The following is a 27,827-nucleotide window of genomic DNA, read 5'->3' on the forward strand; positions in this document are numbered from 1 at the left end:
GGAAAAATGCAACCCTCCTATCTTAAATCAGGAAGAATTAGATACCCTGAACAGACCAAAAACAAGCAGCAAGATTGAAGTGGTAATTAAAAAATTACAACAAAAAAAAAGTCCAGGACCAGACGGATTCACAGCAGAATTCTACCAGACATTCAAAGAAGAATTGGTACCAATCTTTTTGACACTATTCCACAAGATAAAGAAGGAACCCTCCCTAATAATTCATAATTCATTCTGTGAAGCCAGCATCACCCTAATACCAAAACCAGGAAAGGACATAACCAAAAAAGAAAACTACAGACCAATATCCTTGATGAATGTAGATGCTAAAATCCTCAACAAAATACTAGCTAACCGAATCCAACATCATATCAAAAAGATAATCCACCATGATCAAGTGTGTTTCATACCAGGGATGCAGGGATGGTTTAACATATGCAAGTCAATAAATGTGATACACCACATAAACAGAATTAAAAACAAAAGTCACATGATCATGTCAATAGATGCAGAAAAAGCATTCGACAAAACCCAGCATCCCTTTATGATTAAAACTCTCAGCAAAATTGGCATACAAGGGACATACTTTAATGTAATAAAAGCCATCTATAACAAACCCACAGCCAACATATTGAATGGGGAAAAGTTGAAAGCATTCCCTGTGAGCATGGGAAAAAGACAAGGATGCCCACTCTCACCACTTCTCCTCAACATAGTACTGGAAGTCCTAGCCAGAGCAATCAGACAAGAGAAAGAAATAAAGGGCATCCTAATCAGTAAAGAGGAAGTCATACTGTCACTGTTTGCTGCTGATATGATCATTTACCTTGAAAATCCTAAGGACTCCTCTAGAAAGCTCCTAGAACTGATAAAAGAATTCAGCATAGTTTCCGGATACAAGATTAATGTACACAAATCAGTAGCTCTTCTATACACCAACAGCAACCAAGTGGAGAATCAAATCAAGAACTCAACGTTTTTTACAATAGCTGCAAAAAAAAAAAATAAAATACTTAGGTATATACCTAACAAAGGAGTCAAAAGACCTCAAGACCTCTACAAGGAAAGCTACAAAACAGTGCAGAAAGAAATCATAGACGCCACAAACAAATGGAAACACATCCCATGCTCATGGATGGGTAGAATCAATATTGTGAAAATGACCATACTGCTAAAGCAATCTACAAATTCAGTGCAATCACCATCAGAATACCACCATCATTCTTCACAGAATTAGAAAAAAACCATTATAAAGTTCATATGGAACCAAAAAAGAGCCCACATAGCCAAAGCAATACTAAGCAAAAAGAACAAATCTGGAGGCATCACACTACCTGATTTCAGACTATAATATAGAGCCATAGTCACCAAAACAGTGTGGTACTGGTATAAAAACAGGCACATAGACCAATGGAACAGAATAGAGAACCCAGAAATAACCCAAATACTTATAGCCAACTGATCTTCAACAAAGCAAACAAAAACATAAAGCGGGGCAAGAACACTCTTTTCAACAAATGTTGCTGGGATAATTAGCTAGCCACATGTAAGAAAACAAAACTGGATCCTCAGCTGTCACCTTATACAAAAATCAACTCAAGGTGGATTAAGGACTTAAGACCTGAAACTGTAAAAATTCTAGAAGATAACATTGGAAAAACCCCTCTTGACATTGGCTTAGGCAAGGATTTCATGACCAAGAACCCAAAAACAAATGCAATAAAACAAAAGATAAATAGCTGGGACCTAATTAAACTAAAGAGCTGTTGCATGGAAAAAGGAACAGTCAGCAAAGTAAACAGACAATCCACAGAGTATGAGAAAATCTTCACAATCTGTACATCTGACAACTAATATCCAGAATCTACAGTGAACTCAAGTCAGTGAGAAAAAAAAATCCTATCAGAAAGTGGGCTAAGGACATGAATAAACAATTCTCAAAAGAAGATATACAAATTGCCAACAAACATATGAAAAAATGCTCAACATCACAATGATCAGGGAAATGCAAATGAAAACCACAATGCGATACCACCTTACTCCTGCAAGGATGGCCATAATAAAAAAATCAAAAACCAGTAGATGTTGGTGTGGATGCTGTGAACAAGGAACACTTCTACACCACTGGTGGCAATGTAAACTAGTACAGCCACTATGGAAAACAGTGCAGAGATTCCTTAAAGAACTAAAAGTAGAACTACCATTTGATCCAGTAATCCCACTACTGAGTATCTACCCAGAGGAAAAGAAGTCATTAATCGAAAACTTGTACATGCATGTTTCTAGCAGCACAATTCACAATTGCAAAATCGTGGAAGCAAACCACATGTCCATCAATCAATGAGTGGATAAAGAAACTATGGTGTATATAGACGATGGAATACTATGCAGCCATAAAAAGGAATGAATTAACAGCATTTGCAGTGACCTGGATGAGATTAGAGACTATTATTCTAAGCGATATAACTCAGGAATGGAAAACCAAACATCATATGTTCTCACTGATAATGTGGGAGCTAAGCTATGAGGACTCAAAGACATAAGAATGATACAATGGACTTTGGGGACTTGGGGGAATAGTGAAGGGGGTTAAGAGGTAAAAGACTACAAATATAGTGCCATGTATACTGATGCATGCACCAAAATCTCATAAATCACCACTAAAGAATTTACTCATGTAACCAAATACCACCTGTACCCCAATACCCCAATAACTTATGGAAAAAAAAAACACATCCCAGTTAAAAAAAAAATTGATGGGTTAAAGAGTAGAAATAGCTAAATATTTATGCCTTAACAATTTAGGCTCTATATGTCAAAATGGACAGAATGCAACTAAGGTGGTACCCAGGGGCAAATTTACATGAATTTTAGCTTAGATACATTAATATAACTTATATGCATTTGGAAATAAGATGCAAAATAAATGAATCATGCTTTTAAATCGTCACTAAAAAGGCAATAAAACCCAACAAACAAAAAAATCAACGAAATTTTTTTAAAAAATGTCTACAAAAAGAGCAATTTGATAGTATTTTTAAAAATTAAGCATACTCAGCTGGACACGGTGGCTCACACCTGTCATCCCAGCTCTTTGGGAGGCCAAGGTGGGTGGATCACGAGGTCAGGAGATTGAGACAATCCTGGCTCACACGGTGAAACCCCATCTCTACTAAAAATACAAAAAAAGAGACGGGCGTGGTGGTGAGCACCTGTAGTCCCAGCTACTTGGGAGGCTGAGGCGGGAGAATGGCATGAACCCAGGAGGCGGAGCTTGCAGTGAGCCAAGATTGTGCCACTGTACTCCAGCCTGCGCAACAGAGCATGACTCCGTCTCAAAAAAAAAAAAAAAAATTAAGCATACTGTTTGCTACAGTAATTCTACCTATCACCCATTTGCACAAAGAGAAATATACAAAGATGAACGTTGTTTTTAATAGCAAAATATCAGAAACAGCCTAAGGGATATATCAGTAGGAATATAATTAAATAATGTATAACACATATAATAGTAAAATAATTCAAAAGAAAAATCTAGAGCTATATTAGCATAAATAGATCTCAAAAAACATTGAGGGAAAAAGCAGTGCCTACTCTGTGGTATTATTTATGTGAAGAAAACGTGCTTGTATATAAAGAAATATATATATGTGGATACATATATACCTATATGAAAGCATTTTACTGAAAAGTCTTGAAGGATATATGCCAAATCAAAATGGGAAGAGACCAGAATTCAGGTGGAACTCAAGGAGGGCTTTAACTTTATTAATAATATTCTGATTTTTTTAAAGAAAATATATTCATACATAAATTTCAAAAAATAAAAACACAAACCAGATTTTCAAATGTTTTAGTTATTAATCAGCCCATACTTAGGGGAAAGAATATATATCATATAAATCCATGGATTTAGAATATGTAAACATAGCCAAACTTCCTTTGTGTAATACAAACTCTCCTCTTGGTATGTTCTTTTCAGGTATGACCCCAAAACAAACCAGTGGAGCAGTGATGTGGCCCCTACAAGCACCTGCAGGACAAGCGTTGGTGTAGCAGTACTTGGAGGCTTTCTCTATGCTGTGGGTGGCCAGGATGGCGTGTCTTGCCTCAACATTGTTGAGAGGTGATTTTTTTTTTTAAGTCATTTTCCGTATTTTTATTTTAAAGAACATAGAGCTCTTTAAAAGAAAAAGTACAGGCCGGGCGTGGTGGCTCACACCTGTAATCCTAGCACTTTGGAAGGCCAAGGCAGGTGGATTGCTTGAGCTCAGGAGTTTGAGACCAGCCCAGGCAACATGGTGACATAAAATAAAAAAAAAAAAAAAAAAAATTAGCCGGGCATGGCGGTGCATGTAGTTCCAGCTACTTGTGGGGCTGAGGTGGGAGGATCACTTGAGCCCAGGAGGTTGAGGCTGCAGTGAGCTGAGATCGCGCCACTGCACTCCAGCCTGGGTGCAAAAGTGAGACCCTGTATCAAGGGGAAAAAAAAAAGAAACAAGTACAGCTGGATTTAGGACATTGGAGAATCCACTATTCAGTGGATTTCCCATAGGCTTTCAGCAAAAAGTCTTCAGTTGATCTTAAAGTCTAGGAAAATGAAAGATCTAAAAAAAGTTTTTTTAATTAACAAAAATTATATATATTCATAGTGTACAGCATGATGTTTTGAAATATGTATAGGTTGTGGAATGGCTAAATCAAGCTAATTAACATATTATTACCTCACATACTTATGGTTTATTTGTGGTGAGAACACTTAAAATCTACTCTCAAGTGCATAATATGTTGTTATTAACTGTAGTTACTATGTTGTACATTAGAGCTCTTGAATTTATTCCTCCTCTCTAACTGAAATTTTGTATTCATTTACCAAGATTTCCTCACTGCTCCTCACCTTGCCAGCCCCTGGTAACCACCATTCTACTCTCTACTTCTGAGTTCAACTTTTTTAGATTCCTCATATAAGTGAGATCATGCAATATTTGTCTTTCTATGTTTAGCTTGTTTCACTTAATGTCCTTCAGGTTTATCCATGCTGTTGAAAATGTCAGGATTTCCTTCTTTTTTAAGACTGAATAGTATTCTATTCATATATGCCACATTTTCTGTATCCATTCATCTGTTGAGGTACATTTAGCTTAACTTCATATCTTGTCTATTGTAAATAATGCTGCAATGAATATGAGAGTACAGGTATCTCTTCAACATACTTATTTCCACTGAATATATACTGAGTAGTGGGATTACTGGATCATATGATAGTTCTATTTTTAATTTTTTGAGGAACCTCCATACTGTTTTCCGTAATGGCTATACTAGTTTACATTCTCATCAGTGGTATGCAAGGGTTTCCTTTTCTCCATATTCTTGCCAACATTTGCTATCTATCTTTTTTTATATAGTAGCCATTCTAACAGGTGTGATGTGATACTTCATTGTGATTTTAATTTGCATTTCCCTGATGATTAGTGATATTGAGCATTTTCTCATATACTTATCCATTTGTATGTGTTCTTTTGAGAAATATCTATTCAGGTCCTTTGCCCATTTTTAAATCAGATTATTTGTTTTCTTGCTGTTGAATTGTTTAAGTTCCTTATATATTTTCAGTATCAACCTTTTATGAGATGTATGGTTTGCAGATATGTTCTCCCACTCTGTAGATTGTCTCTTCACTCTGTTGATTGTTTCCTTTGCCATGCAGAAGCCTTTTAGTTTGATGTAATCTTACTTTTTTTGCTTTTGTTGCCTATGCTTTGGGGCACATAACCTGATTTTTTCAACTGTCACACTCATTGTACCTAACATTGAAATGTTAAAAATGTATTTCAGATTACATTCTATATATATCAAGCATACCACTTGTGAAATCTGTTCTGATTTTTTTCCTGAATCTACATGGAGTGTACTTAATGAATGACTCTATTCATACTTCCCCCAGAGAAATGATTACATAATAATACTTTGTATAGGACATCTTATAAAAAGCTTAAAGTATTTTGTATATAGACCCTCATTAATCATTGAAGTATGCTTAGGGAAATCTAGGTGGGCTGCCACAGTCACTTTATACTGGTGTACAAATAGTTAATTTTGGTAGAACAGATTTTGTTCTTAATTTCTTCTGTCAGCTTTTCGTCATTAGATTTTAGAGTCTCATGTGCTATGATTACTGATAAGAACATATATTTCATCTTCACTTCTTAAAAAGAAATGAGTCATGACTCTAAAATTTTTGAGGTAGCATTTACTAGTTTACCATGTATATGTTGAAAAGTTTAACTGTCGTAAGCAGAGATAAAATAGAAGGTAACTCTTGAAAACTATGCCAGTTCCCTTTTATCTCTCTGTCAAGAAATCTATTTTTTCACTTTCAAAACTCAATACAGGAGGTTAGCAGCAGTGATGGCATAGTTTTTTAATATCTCCAAATACACACATAAAAACAGATAGAGTAATAGATAGCAAAGCTAAAAACCTATGTACTAGTTCTGGAGATTGGAGTTACACAACAATGTGAATATACTTAACACTACTAAACAGTTAAAACATGGTTAAGATGGTAAATTTTGTGTTATGTTATGTGTATTTTACCACAATTTAAAAATCAGAACCTGTGAACAAAATTTAACACAAAACTAAGGGAAAGGATATCCTCACAAACTCCAAAACACAAATGGGCAAAGACAAACTACCATTAGCCACAACACCTGCATGATGTTAGTATCTTCAGGAGAAATCAGAAAGAAGCAATTGGATGTCTGACAGATCTAAGAGCAAAAGAACCTCAAACTAGCTAATATATAGTAAATAGAAAGCACAAGGGGAAAATTTATCAGCAACTGAAACTAGGAACAGTTTTGTCCACTGCCATAGAATGTAAGTGCAAGACCCTCAGTAAGATCTAAAGGGCTTAGAAGAGGGTTTCTCAACCTCAACACTACTGGCGTTTTGGGTCAGACAATTCTTTGTTGTGGGGGACTGTCCTGTGCTTTGTAGGATGTTTAACAGCATCCATAGCCTCTACCAAGTGCCAGAAGCACATGCCTGGTTGTGACAACCAAAAACGTCTCCAAACATTGCCAGATGTTACTTAGGGGATGAGAAAGGGGGGATGAAGGGGAAAAAAATAACACCTGGTTGCGAACCAGCTGAGTTAGAGTCATCTAGTCCCTGGGAACTCTCAAAACTGACCAGCCAGGATAACCTTCCAGGTCAGGACCCTACACTGAGGAGAAACTTCTGGGAGTAGAATCAAAATTAAGCAGGACGAGGGCAACAGATACCCTTGTTTTCTTGAAAAGAGAAAGCCAAGACAAAAGTAAGGCAGTGAATAAAGTCAATAAATCTCTGGGCTAGACGCTGTGGCTCACACCCGTAATCCCAACACTTTGGGAGGCCTAGGTGGGAGGATTGCTTGAGCCCAGGATTTCACACCACCCTGGGCAACATAGTGAGACCTTGTGTCTCCAAAAAATAAAAAAATTAGCCAGGCTTGGTGGCACACACTTGTGGTCCCAGTTACTCAGGAGGCTGAGGTGAGAGGATTGCTGGGAAGTCAGGGCTACAGTGAGCCATGATTGCTCCACTGCACTCTAGCCAGGGTAATAGAGTGAGACCCTGTCTCGAAAAAAAAAAAAAAAAAAAAAAAATTTAAGGATACCCCATTCTTCACGATGTGATTATTTCACATTGCATGCCAATATCAAAACATCTCATATACCCCATAAATATATGCCCAAAAATTAAAAATAAAAAAAATTTAAGTAATAATCTCTGAAGGCAAGGCACTATATTTTTTAATACTACATAAAAAAAAGAAGGAGCTCCACAAAGTTAGAAAAACTATCACAAACCACTCACTCCTATTTCTAAAAGTTCAGGAAAACTCATTTCATGTCAAAATGAAATAGCAAAGTATTGAGATTAGATTCCATACAAAGTTAATATAAGAAGAGAGAATATGCAGCAGAATAACATCTCTACAGACAATAAAAAGCACACTAGAAAGACACACCTACAGATCAAAACCTTAACTGTTTCAAAATGTGATAAAAGACATAAAGAAAATGATAAGATATGAAACTACATAAATCAGAAGTAGAAAAATTCAGAAATGCAGTGACAGAACTCAGAAATGTATTAGAAATGAAAGGAAAAATCATTTCAGAATGAAGATTAAAGGAGAATAAGCAAAACAGATAATGCCATAAGACAAATAGAAGGCGAAAAGAGGAAATATATTAAGGTCAAAAAGAAATGAAGGCCAGGCACAGTGGCTCAAGCCTGTAATCCCAGCACTTCAGGAGGCCAAGGCGGGTGGAGCACCTGAGGTCAGGAGTTCAAGACCAGCCTGACTAACATGGTGAAACCCCGTCTCTACTAAAAATACAAAATTAGCCAGATGTGGTGGCAGGCATCTGTAATCCCAGCTACTTGGGAGGCTTGAACCCAAGAGGTGAAGGTTGCAGCGAGCCAGGATCGCACCATTGAGCTCCACCCTGGACATCAAGAGCAAAACTCTCTCTCAAAAAAAAAAAAAAAAAAAGAGAAAAAAAAATCAAGAGATAGCATTTGAGAGATAGCAACAAATATTGAAAATAGGGGCCGGGCGCGGTGGTTCATGCCTGTAATCCCAGCACTTTGGGAGGCCGAGGCGGGCGGATCATGAGGTCAGGAGATGAAGACCACGGTGAAACCCCATCTCTACTAAAAATACAAAAAAATTAGCCGGGCGTCCTGGCGGGCGCCTGTAGTCCCAGCTACTCGGAGAGGCTGAGGCAGGAGAATGGCATGAACCTGGGAGGCGGAGCTTGCAGTGAGCCGCGATTGCGCCACTGCACTCCAGCCTGGGTGACAGAGCAAGACTCCGTCTAAAAAAAAAAAAAAAAAAAAGAAAGAAAATAGGTAAAAATCTATTATACAGGTGATAACGAAGAAAACCAAAGCGAGGAAACAGAATGAATACTAAGAACTATAATCCAAAGTTACTTTCCTATAATTAAAAAAAGAAACTTTTTTGAAAGAATACACTATATCCTTCAAATATTGACCCAGAACACCAAGACATATGCTAATAACATTACTGTACCTTGAAGAAAAAGAAAAAATTCTTCAGGCATCTACAAAAAGGTACATGTTACTTATAAGGAAAAGAAACTTAGATTATCATCTGGCTTTTTAAAAGTAGTAGTTCATGCCAGAAGAAAATAGAATAGCATGTTTTAGATATTCAAGAAAAATGTGAGCCAAGGATTTCATACCTTGAGAAACTGACTTTGAAGTACAAAGGGCACAGACAACTATTATCAACATGTAAGAAATTAGGGAATCTTGTTCCCTTGAGCCCTCTAGGAGAACAAACTTCAGACAAAATTACTAGAAAGACATTGACAGAAGGGCTGGACCACGTGGTTCACACCTATAATCCCAGCATTTTGGTAAGCCAAGGTGGGAGGATCGCTTGAGACTAGGAGTTCAAGGCTGCAGTGAGCTATGATCATACCACTGCACTTTAGCCTGAGTGACAGAGCAAGACCGTGTCTCAAAAATAAATAAATACATACATACATACATGTAGTTAACTGTAGAACTATGACTAAATGAAGATTAAAAGGGAGGGCTGGGTGTAGTGGCTCTGAATTATAATCCCAGCACTTTGGGAGCCCAAGGTAGAAGTACCACTTGAGGCCAGGAGTTTGAGACCAGCCTAGGCAACATAGTAAGACCCTATATCTTAAAAATGTATATATGTATATTTTTTAATTAGCCAGGCATGGTGGTGCACACCTGTAGTCTCAGCGACTCAGAAGGCTAAGACAGGAGATTGCTTGAGCCCAGGAGTTCAAGATTATAATGAGCTATGATTGCACCACTATACCCCAGCCTGGGTGACAGATTGACCCTGTCTCTAAAAAATAAAAGGGAGAGAGTGTAGCATACTCTAGCTATGTACTCAATCCATGTAAATGTAGTACAAAGAAGAGGTATGCAAAAAGGAATTTTAATTGTTCTCAGGGATATTGGAGTGATAATAGTGCTATTCTATTATGTGTATAAATGTAGAATAAAGGAAATGAGTATGCATTATTCTAGTTCTGCTCTCTCCTTTGTCCTTGAAAACCAGAGTGTGGAGATAGAAGAAGATAAAGTTGCAAAATAGAAGTTTAAATAGAGTATCTTGTAGTCCTGAGTATGAATTTGAACTAAATTCCTCTTTTGATAAAATTTCTATATATTCTAGCTTGTCAACTGAGAAAGTCTAGAAATAAAGTGTCAGTGAACATCTCTACTCCCAGATTGTATCTTGAAATTTTATTTCCCACTTAAAGAAACCAGAGCTTATTGGAAAATGTCTGATTCTAGGTTTAGAACAGGAAATGTGCAAATGAGTCTGGACCCTCCTGTCATACCAAATAGCAAGCAAGCTGTCAAAGACCGCTAAGAGTCAAAAAGACTCAGGAGCCAACTTGAAGATGTTCCCACCGACCAAAGATAAGATAATTTCAGCTTTAAAAGTGATCATTGCAATAGATTAAAATCCAATAAATACACTTAAATATATGAGTTCTTAATGATAAACTTTTTAAGACATTGGTTGCCTTTGGAAGATCATATGGAACAAATTTATTACCTCAAAACATATAAATAAAATGAAAGAAGTGAACATATATCCTGCTTTTCTTATAAGAACTGTATTATTATATTGATTGAGTAACCAAATAGTAGATAAAAGGATTGTTTCTTTATAAAATTATCCCAATTAAAGAAAATAAGTGATTATCATTTTGCAACACTCAGTAAATTAGTGTATCTAGACATTGATAAACAGCTGCTAACATACCACCTTCTGTAGTCTTGTTAAAGGAACCAAACATGGTCTGATCAAACTTCTGGATCCAACTACCAATTTGCCCAACATGAAAAGGACAGAGTAACAGATTGGACTGCACTATGAACGTACAGTCAACCAAATCCATATTATGGGGAAAATTGTCATACACTCTGGGTTCTAAAACAGATGAATTGCAGGGAGGAAAAGGAATGGAGAGAAAATCTATAGACAATAAGAGACTTTTTAATCTAATTTTTTTAGAGACAGGGTCTCACTCTGTCACCCAGGCTGGAGTGCAGTGGTGCAATAATAGCTCACAACTGTCTCAAGCAATCCCTGCCTCAGCCTCCCAAGTAGCTGGGACAAAGGAGAATGCCACCATGCCTGGCTAATTTTTTTTTCCAAGTTTTTTATAGAGATAAGGTCTCTCTGTGTTGACCAGGCTGGTCTTGAACTTGAACTTGTGGCCTCAAGCAGTCCTCCAGCCTCAGCCTTCCAGAGTGCTGGGATTACAGGCATGAGCCGCCACACTCAGCCTTTTTTTTTTTTCTTTAAGTCTCAGCCAGACACAGTGGCTCACCTGATCCCAGCATTTTTGGGGGCCGAGGTGAGAGGATTGCTTGAGGCCAGGAGTTTGAGACTAGCCTGGTCAACACAGCAAGACCCCTATTTTTAAATAAATAAAAATTAAATAAATATTAATTAAAAAATTTTTTAATGTAATGTTAAGTAAGACTGAAGTGTCTAGGGATGACACTTTCTGTATTTGAGTTTTATTTTATAATAAAAAGGTTGTTTCAAAGAACTATGCAAAAGACTTCTACTTTCAAATAGGATGTAGTAGAGAGTAACAGCCATCACCCCCACTACAATGACTAGGAAAAAAAGACAAATTACAAAAATCATATTTTAAAATACATCAGAGGCATTTCAAAGTAATGACCAAATGAACTAAAATTCCATTGAAGAAAGAGCCTGTGTTGCCGGCCGGGCACGGTCGCTCACACCTGTAATCCCAGCACTTTGGGAGGGCCAAGGCCAGCGGATCACGAGGTCAGGAGATCAAGACCATCCTGGCTAACACAGTGAAACTCCATCTCTACTAAAAATGCAAAAAATTAGCCGGGCATGGTGTCAGGCGCCTGTAGTCCCAGCTGCTCGGGAGGCTGAGGCAGGAGAATGGCGTGAACCCGGGAGGCAGAGCTTGCGGTGAGCTGAGATCACACCACTTTCACTCCAGCCTGGGCAACAGAGCAAGACTCCGTCTCAAAAAAAAAAAAAAAAAAGAGCCTGTGTTATGTGAGCTGAGGTCATAGGTTGTTTTCTTTCCTTGGGACATTTTTCAAGTCTGAGTGTAGAAAATAGCTTAATAGCTGGCATAGATATAAATTCTAAGACGTTTTTCTAATGACTAAGTAAAATGTTAGATTTTCATTGCACATTTGACTATAGCAAGTCTGTGTACTCAATATATCATTAGTGTGATTTCAGATCTCATGAAAAAGGCTTCACTTAATAAGAACAAGCATACAGTCTGGTTTCCCTCACTGCAGGTATGATCCGAAGGAGAACAAGTGGACTCGGGTAGCTTCTATGAGTACCAGAAGACTAGGTGTGGCTGTGGCTGTGTTAGGAGGGTTCTTATATGCTGTAGGTGGCTCTGACGGGACATCTCCACTCAACACAGGTTAGTGCCTCCCAAAGGCAATCAGGTTCCCCAAAAGCAGAACATTTTCCTGGAGAGTCCTCCTACAAAAAGTGTAGAAACTCCAGGTTATCCTATAATTTACTAGGAAAATGCCTAATTTTCCCTCCAGCAGAGTGCAGCTCTCAGCTCTTCCTCAGCTCCCACTGTAGTCATATTCTAAGTACATTCCCCAAATATTTATTTCTTCCCCTGCTTTCCAAGATGCTGGAAATTTATAATGAATTTTAAAAACTACTTTCTTATATAATTAGTTCCTTTTCCTCCATCACAACTTCTCCTCAAAAAAAACCACAACGTACTCTAATCTAAGAATAAATAAAAACTTAGAACTACAAATTCATTTATTTGGGTTTTGTTTTTGTTTTTATGACAGGGTCTTGCTCTGTCACCCAGGCTGGAGTCCAGTGGCACAATCTTGGCTCACTGCAACCTCTACTTCCCGGACTCAAGCAATCCTCCCACCTCAGCCTCCTGAGTAGCTGGGATTATAGGTGTGTGCCACCACACCTGGCTGATTTTTGTATTTTTAGTAGAGATGGGGTTTCGCTGTGTTGCCCAGGCTGGTCTCAAACTCCTGAGCTCAAGTGATCCGCCCATCTCAGCCTCCTAAAGTGCTGGAATTATAAGCGTGAGCCGCTGCACCTGGCCTGGTTTGTTATTCCTTTCTATTTAGATAGTATGGGTATTTTTGCCTAAGGATATTGTCAATGTGACAGTCACACCAGATTCGTCACATGTCTTGTCTTCTCTTCGGAAGCTTAAAATGCACTATGCCATAGGGAGGGGAATACAGGAGTACAGAAGTTGTCTGATTATGATGATAAATTGTTAGTACTGAATGGTGCTTATTGATCATGTAGTCAGGATCCCCATTTAACGATAAGGAGAGTGAGGCTGAGAGTCATGTAGCTAATTAGTCATTTAGATAAAACTAGACCCAGAGTATCTGGATCCCAACACATGCCCTTTCCACTGTACCATACCTAGAAGAAACCAGCCCCTGATGAGAGTATATGTAGTATTGTCCAGAGGTATACAAATCCTTCTCAGAAGCAAAAATCAGATCATGTGTTGAAAATATGTGTTATCACAAAGTATCAGTGGCTACAAAGAAAACTGGAGGTGAGAGGAAATGGTTGAATGCTCACTTACTGGTTTTTCTTTTCCCTACAGTGGAACGTTACAATCCTCAGGAAAACAGATGGCACACTATAGCCCCTATGGGGACCCGGAGGAAACACCTAGGCTGTGCAGTATATCAGGACATGATCTATGCTGTAGGAGGTAGAGATGACACTACAGAGCTGAGCAGTGCTGAGAGATACAACACCAGAACCAACCAGTGGTCTCCGGTGGTGGCCATGACATCACGCCGTAGTGGAGTAAGTGGAGTTATGGACACTTAGGTTGCTTCCAAATCTTGGCTATTAATAGTGCTGCAATAAACATGGGAGTGCAGATATCTCTTCATTATACTGATTTCCTTTCTTTGGGGTATATACCTAGCAGTCAGATTGCTGGATCATATCATATTTCTATTTTTAGTTTTTTGAGGAACCTCCAAACTGTTGTACTAATTTACATTCCCACCAGCAGCGTAGGAGTGTTCCCTTTTCTCTGCATCCTTATCAGCAATCATTATGGCCTGACTTTTGGATAAAAGCCATTTTAACTGGGGTGAGATGACATCTCGTAATTTTCATTTCCATTTCTCTAATGACCAGATGATGAGCACCTTTTCGTATACCTGTTTGCTATTTTTGTGTCTTCTTTGGAGAAAGGTCTATTCAGATCTTTTGCCCACTTTTTAATTGGATTATTAGATTTTTTCTATTGGGTTGTTTGAGCCCTTATATATTCTAGTTATTAATCCCTTGTCAGAAGGGTAGTTTTCTCCCATTCTGTGGGTTGTCTCTTCACTTTGTTGGTTGTTTCCTTTGCTGTGCGGAAGCTTTTTGACTTAATGTGATCCCATTTGTCTATTTTTTCTTTGGTTGCCTGTGCTTGTGGAGTATTACTGAAAAAAATCTTTGCCCAGACCAATGTCCTGGAGAGTTTCCCCAGTGTTTTCTTTTAGCAGTTTCATTGTTTGAGGCCTTAGATTTAAATCTTTAATTCATTTTAATTTGATTTTTGTATATGGCAAAAAATGGGGTCTAGTTTCATTCTGCATATAGATACCCGGTTTTCCCAGCACCATTAATTGAAGAGATTGTCCTTTCCCCAATATACATTCCTGGCACCTTTGTCAAAAAAACAGTTCGCTGTAGATGTATAGGTTTATTTCTGGGTTCTCCATTCTGTTCCATTGGTCTATGTGTCTGTTTTTATTCTAGTCTCATACCGTTTTGGTTACTGTAGCTCTTTAATTTGAAGTCAGATAATATGATTCCTCCAGTTTTGGTCTTGTTGCTGAAGATAGCTTTGGCTATTCTGGGTCTTTGTGGTTGCATATAAATTTTAGGATTATTTTTTCTATTTCTGTGAAGACTGTTATTGGTATTTTGGTAGGGATTGCATTGAATCTGTAGATTGTTTTGGATAGTATGGACATTTTCACAATATTGATTCTTCCAATCCATGAACATGGAATGTGTTTTCATTTTTGTGTGTCCTCTTCAATTTCTTGCATCAGTGTTTTCTAGTTTTCATCATATTTTTCACTTCTTTGGTTCAGTTTATTTGTAGGTATTTTATTTATAGCTCTTGTAAATAGGATTACTTTCTTGATTTCTTTTTCAGATTGTTTGCTGTTGGCATATAGAAATGCTACTGATTTTTATATCTTGATTTTGTATCCTGCAGCTCTGCTGAATTTGTTTATCTGTTCTAATAGTTTTTTGGTGGAGTCTTTAGGTTTTTCCAAATACAAAATCATACTGTCTGCAAAGAAGGATAATTTGACTTTTTCCTTTCCCATTTGGATGCCCTTTATTTCTTTCTTTTGTCCTGTTGCTCTAGCTAGGACTTCCAGTACTATACTGAATAACAGTGGTGAAAGTGCACATCCCTGTCTTGTTCCAGATCTTAGAGGAAAGGCTTTTAGTTTTTCCCCATTCTAAATGATGCTATCTGTGGGTCTGTCATATATGGCTTTTATTGTGTTGAGGTATGTTCCCTCTATACCCACTTTTTTAAGGGTTTTTATCATGAAGGGATGCTTACTTTTATCAAATGCTTTTTCAGCATCAATTGAAATGGTTATTTGGTTTTTGTCCTTCATTCTGTTGATATGATGTACCACACTGATTGATCTGCATATGTTGAACCATTCTTGCATCCCTGGGATAATTTCTACCTGGTCATGATGAATGATCTTTCTAATGTGTCATTCAATTCAGTTTGCTGGGATTTTGTTGAAGATTTTTGCATCATTGTTCATTGAGGATATTGGACTGTAGCTTTCTTTTTTTGATGTGTCTTTGTCTGGTTTTGGTATCAGGGTAATACTGGCCTCCTAAAGTGAGTTTGGAAGTATTCCCTCTTCCTCTATGTTTGGAGTAGCTTGATAGGATTAGTATTAATTCTTCTTTAAAGATTTGATAAGATTCAGCAGTGAGGCCATTGGGTCCTGGGCTTTTCTTTGCTGGAAGATTTTTTTTTTTTTCTTTTCTTTTTTTTAATTATACTTTAAGTTCTAGGGTACATGTGCACAACGTGCAGGTTTGATACATAGGTCTACATGTGCCATGTTGGTTTGCTGCACCCATCAACTCGTCATTTACATTAGGTATTTCTCCTAATGCTATCACTCCCCCAGCCCCCCACCCCGCGACAGGCCCTGGTGTGTGATGTTCCCCGCCCTGTGTCTAAGTGATGTCATCGTTCAATTCCACTGGGAGATTTTTTATTACAGCTTTGATCTCATTACTTTTTTGTTTTGTTTTGAGACAGGGTCTGGCTCTGTCGCCAAGGTTGGAGTGCAATGATACAATGTCGGCTTATTGCATCGTCCACCTCCCAGGCTCAAACCATCCTTCCACCTCAGTCTGCCCATTAGCTGGGACTACATGTACACACCATCATGCCCAGCTAATTTTTGTTTTTGTTTTTGTTTTTGTTTTGTTTTTGGTAGAGTTGGGGTTTTGCCATGTTGCCCAGCCTGGTCTCAAACTCCTGGGCTCAAGCGATCTATTCGCCTCAGCCTCCCAAATTGCTGAAATTACAGGCATGAGCCACCACATTCAGCCTCATTACTTGTTATTGGTCCGTTCAAGTTTTGGACTTCTTCATGGGTCAATCTTGGTAGGTTGTATGTGTCTAGGAATTTATCCGTTTCTTCTAGATTTTCTAATGTATTGGCATATATTTGTTCATAATAGCCTCTAATTATCCTTTGAATGTCTATGGTATCAGTTGTAATGTCTCCTTTTTCATCTCTGATTTTATTTATTTGGGACTTCTTTTTTCTTAGTCTGCCTAAAGGTTTGTTGATTTTGTTTATCCTTTCAAAAGTCAACTTTTCATTTCATTGATCTTTTGTGTTTTTTTCACTTAAATTTCATTAATTTCTGCTCTGATCTTTATTGTTTCTTCTCATTTTGGATTTGGTTTGTTCTTTTCTAGTTCTTTAAGATGCATTGTTATGTTATTTGAAGTTTTTGTACTTTTTTGATGTAGGCTCTTATTGCTATAAACTTTCCCCTTACTTTCACTTTATGTCCAAAACCACTTTATAGGTTTTGGTATGTTGTTTTTCCATTTTCATTTGTTTCAAGAAACTTTTAATTTCTTCATTTCTTCATTGACCCACTGGTCATTCAGGATGCTTTTAGGTAAATCAAGCCCTGCTAATTTGACACTAGAAAATAATGAATGTCTTGATTATTTTTATCTCATGTAGTTGAATAATTAGAGAATACGTTTTTAGGATTTCTCCTTTTTTTTTTTTTTTTTTTTTTTTTTTTTTTTGAGAAGGAGTCTCACTCTGTCACCCAGACTGGAGTGCAGTGGCGCAATCTCAGCTCACTGCAACTTCCACCTCCCAGGTTCAAGCAATTCTCCTGCCTCAGCCTCCCGAGTAGCTGGGACTACAGGCGCGTGCCACCATGTCCAGCTAACTTTTGTATTTTTAGTAGAGATGGGGTTTTGCCATGTTGGCCAGGCTGGTCTCAAACTCCTGACCTAAAGTGATCCACTCCCTTCAGCCTCCCAAAGTGCTGGGATTACAGACATAAGCCACTGCGCCTGGCTTTTAGGATTTATCCTGTATCCATTGCTTTTCTGAAACAATCTCCCCAAATTATCCACTGCCTTATCTAAATTAATATTAGGTCTATATATTGCAACTTAATGTTTCTAGCTAATAGTCTAAGTAGTTGGCATACTAATACAAATGTTTAGGCAAAAATACATCTGGCTCCACCCTCAGTCCCCACAAACTAGTTTGAGTCTATCCTATCTATAGTATAGACCAGATCACACTGCCCTGGGACATGTTCTAGACCATGGATGGCCTGTGACTACAAGAGACTTCTGGGTGAAGTATAGAATTCATCCATCTTGGGATGTTTGCTCAGAGCAAAATAGAACCCATTAACCACTGATCATGTCAGGAGTTCATCGAGACATCCACAACAGGAAGGAGAAGCAAGCAGTAGCTAAGCACTCCACAATCTGAGGATAAAAGAGAGTGAATTCTGGTTTGCGTAAGTCAAGGAACACCACTGGAAGGTGTCAGCAAGTCAAAGCCTTCACATATCTGTGGCTTTTTATTACTGACAACTAACAGCATCTTAGTCACATTCCTGTTAAGTGTTCGCTGTGTGTTGGGAAAGCAAAAATGAGTATGGCATGATTCCTCTCCTTAGGTAGCTCCCAATTTAGTGAAGGAAATTGAAATGTTTACAGCTAACTATAATAAGTAAACCCTACCGTAGTGTTATATATTTTATAGAAGAACATAGGAAAATGCGCTTACTGCTTTGGGGAAGTAAGAATGAGTTGGGGCAGTGAAGAGACTACCAAAGACAGTCACATGTAAGCTAGCTCATGAAGGAAGAATAAGCTTTTCTAAAAGACAGACAGAAAACAGTAGCCAGGGCCAGGTGCGGTGGCTTATGCCTGTAATCCCAGCACTTTGAAAGGCAGAGACAGGATCACTTGAGCCCAGGAATTTGAGACCGGCATGGGCAACATGTGAGACCCCATCTATACAAAAAATTTAAAAATTAGCCAGATGTAGTGGTGCATCCCTGTAGTCCCGGCAACTTAAGAAGCTGAGGTGGGAGGATCACTTGAGCCTAGGAGGTAGAAGCTACGGTGAACTGTTTTTTTGTTTTATTTTGTTTTTGAGATGGAGTCTTGCTGTCACCTAGGCTGGAGTGCAGTGGTGCGATCTTGGCTCACTGCAACCTCCACCTCCCAGGCTAAAGTGATTCTCCTGCCTCAGCCTCCCAAGTAGCTAGGACTACAGGTATGTGCCACCACGCCCAGCTATTTTTTTGTATTTTTAGTAGAGACGGGGTTTCACTATGGTGACCTGTGATCCTGCCACTGCACTGCAGCCTGAGTGACAGAGCAAGACCCTGTGAGTGAGAGAGAGAGAGAGGGAAAGAGAGGGAGAGAGAGAGAGGGAGAGATAGAGGAGGGAGGAGGGAGGGAGGTGGGGGGGGGGGTGGAGAAGAAAACACCAGCCAGGGAACATGTGCAAAAGTGTGGAGGTGTGAAAAATGTATGTTATCTTCAGGGACTAGCAGTTAATCTAGTTTTACTGCAGCATAGGATTCATTAGTAGGAGTAAAGGGAAACTATAGGAGGTGAGGCTTAAATAGTGGGCTAAGATAGATTTCTGGAGGGCCTGAGTAACATAATAAGGACTTTAAACTTATCCTTAAGTAGTAGGGAGGCTTAGAAAGTTGTTTTGGTTTTAGGAGATTTTTTTGAGAGGGTCCCACTCTGCTGCCCAGGCTGGAGTGCAGTGGCACAGTTTCAGCTCACTGCAACCTCGACCTTTCAGGCTCAAGCAGTCCTTCTGCCTCAGCCTTCCAAGTAGCTGGGACTACAGGTATGCCCCACCACACCCAGCTAATTTTTGTATTTTTTGTAAAGATAGAGTCTCACTATGTTGCCCAGGCCTGTCTCGAACTCCTGGGCTCAAGCGATCCACCCATCTCAGCCTCCCAAAGTGAGAAAGTTTTTAAAGAGGAAAGTGACAATATGATTAGATTGATATTTTTCTGTTTTACTTTATTTTTGTAGAGATAGGGGTCTCACTGTGTTGCCCAAGCTGGTCTTGAACTCCAGGCTTCAAGTGATGCTCCCACCTGGGCCTTCCCAAAGTGCTGGGATTACAGGCATGAGGTACCGTGCCTGGCCTAGATTTGTATTTTTTTTTTTTTTTTTTTTTTTTTGAGACGGAGTCTCGCTCTGTCGCCCAGGCTGGAGTGCAGTGGCACAATCTCGGCTCACTGCAAGCTCTGCCTCCCGGGTTCACGCCATTCTCCTGCCTCAGCCTCTCCGAGTAGCTGGGACTACAGGCGCCCACCACCACGCCCGGCTAATTTTTTGTATTTTTTTAGTAGAGACGGGGTTTCACTGTGGTCTCCATCTCCTGACCTCGTGATCCGCCCGCCTCGGCCTCCCAAAGTGCTGGGATTACAAGCGTGAGCCACCGCGCCTGGCCTTAGATTTGTATTTTTAAAAGAGAATTTTACTAGCAATTTAGAAAGATTAGAGCAGGCAAATACCAGAGGAAGTGAGAGCAGTTTGGAGGTTGTTTGCTCACTCCTAGTGAACAGTTTTTCTAAAATTTAAGAAATACATGTTTTGGATTCTGTGTGAATATTCTAATATATAATTTTATAGTTCTCATAATTTGATAGACTTTTGTTGTTACATTTTCCCTCTGTGTTTCAGTAAACCAGAATGTAAGGCCATAAAGAATTATCTTTTGTAAATAGATTTATCTAGAAACCAGTCTATAATTTCCTTATGATTGTCTAGTTTCTTCAGCAGCTTACTGTATTTTGGTTTTGTAGGTTGGCCTGGCAGTGGTCAATGGACAGCTCATGGCAGTAGGAGGTTTTGATGGCACAACATACTTGAAGACCATAGAAGTTTTTGATCCTGATGCCAATACATGGAGGTAACTTTTAAGCTGTATAGCAAATCACCTCACTACTGACTTGGAAATCATGGGCTTGAGATAGCCCATGACCATCAGAACTGGGATGGTCAGTACACTGGAGTACTTTGAAGAGGGCTGAAGTTACATATATTTATGGCTCATTTTGACTTGATTGCTCTAAAGTGGCTGATATATTACAAAATTCTCCTTTTCAGTAACTGTCCAGTTTTATAATTAGAGATGGGTAAAATAGGGAAAAAAATCTTCTTCCTAGTCCCATCATGTTCAGCTGAGGAAACAAAAGCACCGAGAAATATAATGACTTGCCTAAGTGAGTTAGTGATAGAGTTAGAATTAGAACCTAGGTCTTTGGCTCCAAATCTGTCCATGCCATTTTTTGGTGTTCTTGTGGGAAACCTATGCCTAGGAAAAACAAATTGCAATTACTTTTGAAAAATTAATATTTGAAAAATAATATTTCATTGTTAAATCCATTTTAACTTTTTGGGAGGTGGCTACATCTTATTTGAGAGAGCTTAACTTAAACTTCATTTCAAGGTTTAATTTTACTTTGCTTTTAAATCCTCAATTGTCTAATAAAGCTTTCTTAAGTAGTTAAGTAGTTTTTATAATTTCACATAAATTAGGTGACTTGCATTTATTTTAAATATTCAAGAACCTTTACAAACTTAGCAAAATTCTCTTAAACCTTTAAACTTAACATAATTAAGTCTAAATCTTTACTCAATCATATTTCATACTTGAATCACAAGAGTAATCTTATAGATGCTCTAAAAAGCCAAATTCTCTTAAACACTACAAGAACTTAAAATGCGAAACATATAGTTTATTCTCAAACTTTAAAAATAACAATACTATGGGTTTGATGTATGGCATATCTGTACTTAATTCTAAATACTAGTCTTCTAAGAAAACAGTTTTGCCTTCCAAGCAATTTGGGGTTTCCTTCTCAATAAAATCGGCTTACTTGCCTAAGCAAGTTTAGGGTTACCATCTGTGGTTAAGGTTGCACATCAACCAGAAATATCAGGCTGGACATGTGAGCTGAGGCAGCAGACATTCTGGGAAATTTTTCTTATGACCATGAAGGTTAAGCTGAGCTCTGTTTTATTATTACTATTCTAAAAGAGGCAGTCCTGTAGTCCATTCTTACTGTATTCTAATACATTTCCTAATTTTAAGCCTCCAACTATTCACCTGGGTTTTTTCATCACACTATTAGATTGAACTATAGTCTATCTCTAGGAAAGCCACAACTCTCACAGAGATTTAAGTGATATGCTTTGGATCCTACATATGTCTCACAGCTCCATATGACTCAGTGGTCACAAAACTAAAGTCAGGCTAATAACAGCATAGTACTTTTTGCTCCTACATCACATTTTTACAGTCCTGTTCATTAAGTAAATATTTACTGATGGCCAGGCACGGTGGCTCATGCCTGTAATCTCAGCACTTTGGGAGACCAAGGTGGGCAGATCACCTGAGGTCAGGAGTTCGAGACCAGCCTGGCCAACATGGTGAAACCTCGTCTCTACTAAAACTACAAAAACTAGCCAGGCATGGTGGTGGACACCTGTAATCCCAGCTACTTGGGAGGCTGAGGCAGGAGAATCACTTGAACCTGGCGGGGGCAGAGGTTGCAGTGAGCGGAGATTGGGCCATTGCACTGCAGCTTGGGTGACAGAGCAAGACTCCGTCTCAAAAAAAAAAAAGATTTACTAAGTGCTCTGAGCCCTGGGAATACAAAACCGAACAACAACAAAAATTCCTGCCAAGCGCATGCCTGTAATCCCAGCTACTAGGGAGGCTGAGGCATGAGAATCTCTTGAACCCAGGAGGTGGAGGTTGCAGTGAGCCAAGATCACACCACTGCACTCTAGCCTGGGCGGAAGAGCAAGACTCCGTCTCAAAACAAGACAAATTCCTTGCCCTGCTGGAGCTAACCAATTGTATTGAGGGAGACAAACATTACCATACCAGTAGATGGAAGTGCAATGGCAAATATCAAAGCAAGGGAGGGGGCTAGGGAGTACAGGGAGGGGAATCTGTTTTTAAAGGTGTTCAGCGAAGGCCTCATTGGAAAGGTAGCATTTTAGCAAAACCTAATAATGGTAAAGGATAGGTAATGGCAGCTTTGGGCCTCTCACTAGCAGGATATTTTCTTCCATATACAGCTTTCTATTTTTACTAGGAATTTTGAGTAAGCATAATTTCTGAAGACAGCCAAATTTACTGTCACTTAATCACTATAATCTTACCGGAGGACTTGTTTCTTAGTAACTGTCACTAAATAGAATTAGTAATAGATGACAAAGTCATAGTCATGAAATTCTTGAGGATCATCTGTTGAAAGATTAATAACTAAATATTTGCAGTTACATATCCCAAACTTAAAAACCAACTCTACCTCATAGCTGATAAAGGTCTAGTATTCTTCTCCATGGAAAGTCCTTAATTTTGAAGATGATCTTGTCACAAACTAGATGCTGACTTTACTCAAATCTGGTTTTGTTCTATAAAGGACTTGAGGAGGCTTACAGAGTACATATAAGACAAAGGGATAAAAATAAATAATTGAAGAATTTTAGCTAAAGGGAAAACATAGGTGGGACAATAATATAGCCAGGGGCAAAATTACGAAAATGTAGAATATATAATTCTGTGTAATTGTTAGAAGTCAGTGAGGTATAAAGTTGTGAAGTTCTGATGCAAAACGTGAATATGATGCTCTCTTATTCTTCACACAGCCTCCTATGAGTGAGAGCATGTCAATCTCTGAAACAGTCCTGCTACTCAACAGTGCTCAATTGCAGCTTCTAATCTTTAGAATGAAGACAATATTAGTGTGAAGCTGAAAATATTAGTTGTAATATAAAACATAGAAACGTGTTAATAACATCTTAGTCGTAGTTAATAACATCTTAGTTGTAACATATTTTCCAGTTAGAAAATATGATTATGTTTCTTTCTTTGCAGGTTATATGGCGGGATGAATTACCGTCGGCTAGGGGGTGGCGTAGGAGTTATTAAAATGACACATTGTGAATCCCATATTTGGTGAACACAGAGAAGACAGAGTCTTGTATATATTCCTCTGTATTCTGGGGAGCTTTGACCTTGGAGCTTTGTACAGCTTGAGAAAACATTAGAACAAATTTTATTATTTGCCGGTGCCTCAACAAATGGAAATACAATCCAATGAAAGTACTTCACCTGCAAGATGCACAATAATCTTCAATTCTGTGCAGAAGAATATTTATTTTTGGTTTTAATTTATCATGGTTTTTTGTTGTTTTCGTTTTGAACTTATCCTTCCTCCCACAAAAGAAGAAAAGAAGAAAAAAATTCCAAGCAGCAAAACTTACTTTGTAAGGTATTCATTTAGGTTTGAAAATACTATTTAATAAGGGCAGAAGGGCTATATATATGATTTGGCTATTATTTCTAGGCAGTCCATCCACATGATTCCACTAACAAGGATTACCAGGAATAAAGGTAGGTATGCAAAATGTATTAGCTAGCCATTATTCTCGCACTAACCACCAGAAGACTTGAAAATCTTAAAAAAACAAAAAAAACAAAACAAGAAAAGGCAACATCTCATTTTAAATAGTACAATTCCGAAGGGATACTAAATCAATAAAAACCAGGACTTAGACACTACAGTTTTCATCAGTGTAATTTTATGTCTTGTTTCTTTCTATATGAACTCGTTTATTTAGTCTTTTTTTCATAATATTCTCATAGAGTTTCTGCTAGATCTAGAGCTCTGCTCAGTGCCTCTTATAAAAACAATAGATAAGTCTCATATGCTGTCTTGAGAATCCAAGAGAATCACATGCAGCTCTGCAACAGTTTTTGCTCAAAAATGTTACCGACTAAAGCAACTGTCCTTCCTGTTTCCTTATTGCTACCAAGGACCAGCAGGGAGAAATGTCTTCTCCCAGCAGTGAATTCTGTTATGCAATTTATTCTTGATGCTCAGGCCTGGTTAAGCTGAGGCTTACCTTTAATAACAGCCTCCAAGGGAATGAATTATTCAGTTTATGTAATAGCACACATTAAAGTGTGTAAAATCAATTGAGGCATTTTATTAATATCTTGGTTCTTTTATACAAACAATGTATCATTATCTTCATTCTATAAGGCCATTGTTACTACTTCTCTCAAATTGCACTTTCTGGTAAAAAGTTAAAAATTTTTAAGGAAAAAAATAATTTCAATGGTTAAAGTTTTTTTTCCTCATTGTATTCATAGACAAATTTTTTTCAATATATTTTGCAAGAAAAATCTTTGAATAAGACTAACTGCATTTAAAAGGAATAACCTCCTTCTCCCTTTCCCCAACTACAAAGATGTTTGGCAACTTTGTGTTTACATTTAAAGATCATTTGCACCTTTTTCAAGGAAAAAAAAGTATTGAGTAAACAATTGTTTACATATATCATTTATGCTTTTTTCTAGCATGTATAACTTTTTTAAATAAAGGTAGTATTTACCATTAAAAAAATTTTAGCTAATGCTTTTTATCCTTGTACTTTTGTTATTTAATTTGGAATTTGTTTCTATATAATTTATTTTACCTGTATGTAAAGTTACAAGTGCTTTCAACTTGACGGAATAAAAGGATTGCCAGCTAGAATTAATAGGAATTTTCATTATATATTTTTATATGTTATATTACCTAACCCATAAACTTATTTTGTAGGTAGGACTTAGAATCATACAATTTTGAGCTGGAAGGACTCTTTAACAATCATCTAGTCCAAACCCACTTATTACACTTATCCAAGTCTGAAAACCACAGAAGTCTGCCTAAGAATAGTCAATTAATTAATGACAGAACCAACATTAGAAATCAGTGTCCTCAATTCCCAGTCCATTCCTCTTTCTATGCCACACTGCCACTGTAGGTTTACCTGAAACTAAATATAATAAAAGAAGACCTTAAGTATTTTAACTAAGTCTGGTTTTACATGTAAAAAGTATAAAAACTTTTATGAGATCCTTACTGTAGTACATCATTAACAATCAGTCTTCAAGGCAAAATCATGTATTTCCCAAGACTCTACTATTTCCTACATCTGAGGCAAAAGAAAGTGATGATAGCAAGAACAAAACTAGGGATTAGACTCTCCATTAGGAAGTCCCCAGTGGGAGCAATTCATAGGGCATTGATTCAAGAATAGAGACTCAGGAATTAACAGCACTGGCCAAAGTCTTCATTGGAGCCTGTTTGTTAGGGGTTTGTTTTTCCCCCTCCACTGAAGGCACTCCAGTTTTATTATTGATTGAAATGTATACTATTAAAGGTGTTGCTGTAAAATAGAATGTTTATTAATTTGTGTGCATAGTTTTTTCCACAACTCAAGTTTGGAATGGGGGTTGGATTGGCAGTCATTTTCATTTCATAAATAAGTAAGTCCACTGAAGCTTAGAAAAGTTAAAATGACATGGTAGGAGCTGAACCTTAAATCTATAGCCCCTGATTGATTGTAAATCCTTTGTGCTCTATACACATTCCCCCATTCCTGTTTTTGATTGCTTCCCAGCTTTGTTCCATAATGTTTTACCTCCAGATATTCATACTGCAGATAATACTTCTTGACCACTGTGTAAAAGGGGTCTTTCCTGAATAAGATTTGAGGGAGTAGGGGACGAACCTTTCAAACTTTATGTTAACTGAGGAAACAGATGGGAAGAGAAAAAAATGCAAGAAGGAAAGAAATAAATACAGAAGAAGAGAGAAAGAAGCAGCAGGAGGCAAAAATTACCCACTAAACCTGAGTATGTCTGCCCAATTGTGAGAAATGGCTCTGTGAATTGCTTTGAGGGCCCTGCTGGAAATGACTGAAAAGAATGGTCCCAAGAAATGACAAAACTCTTCAAGTTGTCTTACATGTCCTTAATATTGATCTTTCAATTATTTAGCTGTGTAAGGTTAGGAACTTAGATTATTTTAAATGTAAAAAAAGAAAGGATGGTTATTCACTGAACTATCATAAAATATTTGGGATTATTCCAATAACAGTAACCTACTAATACCCCTATCCTAGAAAGACTTTAAGCCTGAATTCCTAGGAAAAGAGGACACATATCTTCAGTGTGAATTTAGATCAGTGAGCCCTTGGACTTCTAAACAGGAACAGCCCCTGCTTTCAAAAAGCTTAGTTTTAAGCCTTAGTTTCATCAAGCCTCTGTATCAGTGGTTCTCAAAGTATGGTTTGTGGACCCCGCGGTCTCCAGTATCTTTCTTTTTCTTTCTTTTTTTTTTTTTTTTTTTTTTTGAGACGAAGTTTCGCTCTTATTGCCCAGGCTGGCGTGCAATGGTGCGATCTCGGCTCACCGCAACCTCCACCTACCAGATTCAAGCGATTCTCCTGCCTCAGCCTCCCGAGTAGCTGGGATTACAGGCATGTGCCAACGGGCCCAGCTAATTTTTTGGTATTTTTAGTAGAGACGGGGTTTTGCCATGTTGGTAAGGCTGGTCTCAAACTCCAGACCTCAGGTGATCTGCCCGCCTTGGCCTCCCAAAGTGCTGGGATTACAGGCGTGAGCCACTGCACCCAGCCAAGTCCCCAATATCTAAGTATCCTCGAGTCGAAACTATTTTTTTTTTCTTTGATACGTTGTCTCGCTCTGTCGCCTAGGCTGGAGTGCAGTGGCGCGATCTCGGCTCACTGCAAGCTCCGCCTCCCGGGTTCACGCCATTCTCCTGCCTCAGCCTCCCCAGTAGCTGGGACTACTGACGCCCGCCACCAAGCCTGGCTAATTTTTTTTTTTATTTTTAGTAGAGACGGGGTTTCACCGTGTTAGCCAGGATAGTCTCGATCTGCTGACCTCGTGATCTGCCCGCCTCGGCCTCCCAAAGTGCTGGGATTACAGGCGTGAGCCATCGCGCCCAGCTTAAACTATTTTCTTAGTAAAACTAAGTTTTCTGCCTTTTTTACTGTAGTGGCATTTGTGCTAATGGTGCAAAAGCTATGGTGGGTAAAACTGCTGGTGTCTTAGCATAAATCAAGGCATAAATCAAAGCATAAATCAAACTGTATAACTAGACATAGTATTCACCACCATAGACTTGCAGGACTTTTTTTTTTTTTTTTTTTTACGTTTTTGTTTTTGAGACAGAGTCTCGCTCTGTCACCCAGGCTGGAGTGCAGCGGTGAGATCTCTGCTCACTGCAGCCT

The 27,827-nt window shown here is 38.3% G+C and overlaps 1 protein-coding gene across 2 annotated transcripts in view; it reads left to right on the top strand.

Moving 5' to 3' along the window:
• Positions 1-24,219, top strand: part of KLHL20 (kelch like family member 20) — a 66,281-nt gene extending 42,062 nt beyond the window's left edge. For both annotated transcript variants that reach the window (XM_063627353.1, XM_063627351.1), the window contains 5 exons: positions 3,983-4,126; positions 12,391-12,524; positions 13,719-13,927; positions 20,525-20,631; positions 23,614-24,219. In XM_063627353.1, the coding sequence (XP_063483423.1) occupies positions 3,983-4,126; positions 12,391-12,524; positions 13,719-13,927; positions 20,525-20,631; positions 23,614-23,698 (679 nt within the window). In that variant the 3' untranslated portion in view covers positions 23,699-24,219. The remainder of the gene's footprint in view (positions 1-3,982; positions 4,127-12,390; positions 12,525-13,718; positions 13,928-20,524; positions 20,632-23,613) is intronic.
• Positions 24,220-27,827: the final 3,608 nt, after the last annotated feature.

This window comes from Symphalangus syndactylus, chromosome 12 (assembly GCF_028878055.3).
Source record: "Symphalangus syndactylus isolate Jambi chromosome 12, NHGRI_mSymSyn1-v2.1_pri, whole genome shotgun sequence".
Classification (NCBI taxonomy): Eukaryota; Metazoa; Chordata; class Mammalia; order Primates; family Hylobatidae; genus Symphalangus; species Symphalangus syndactylus.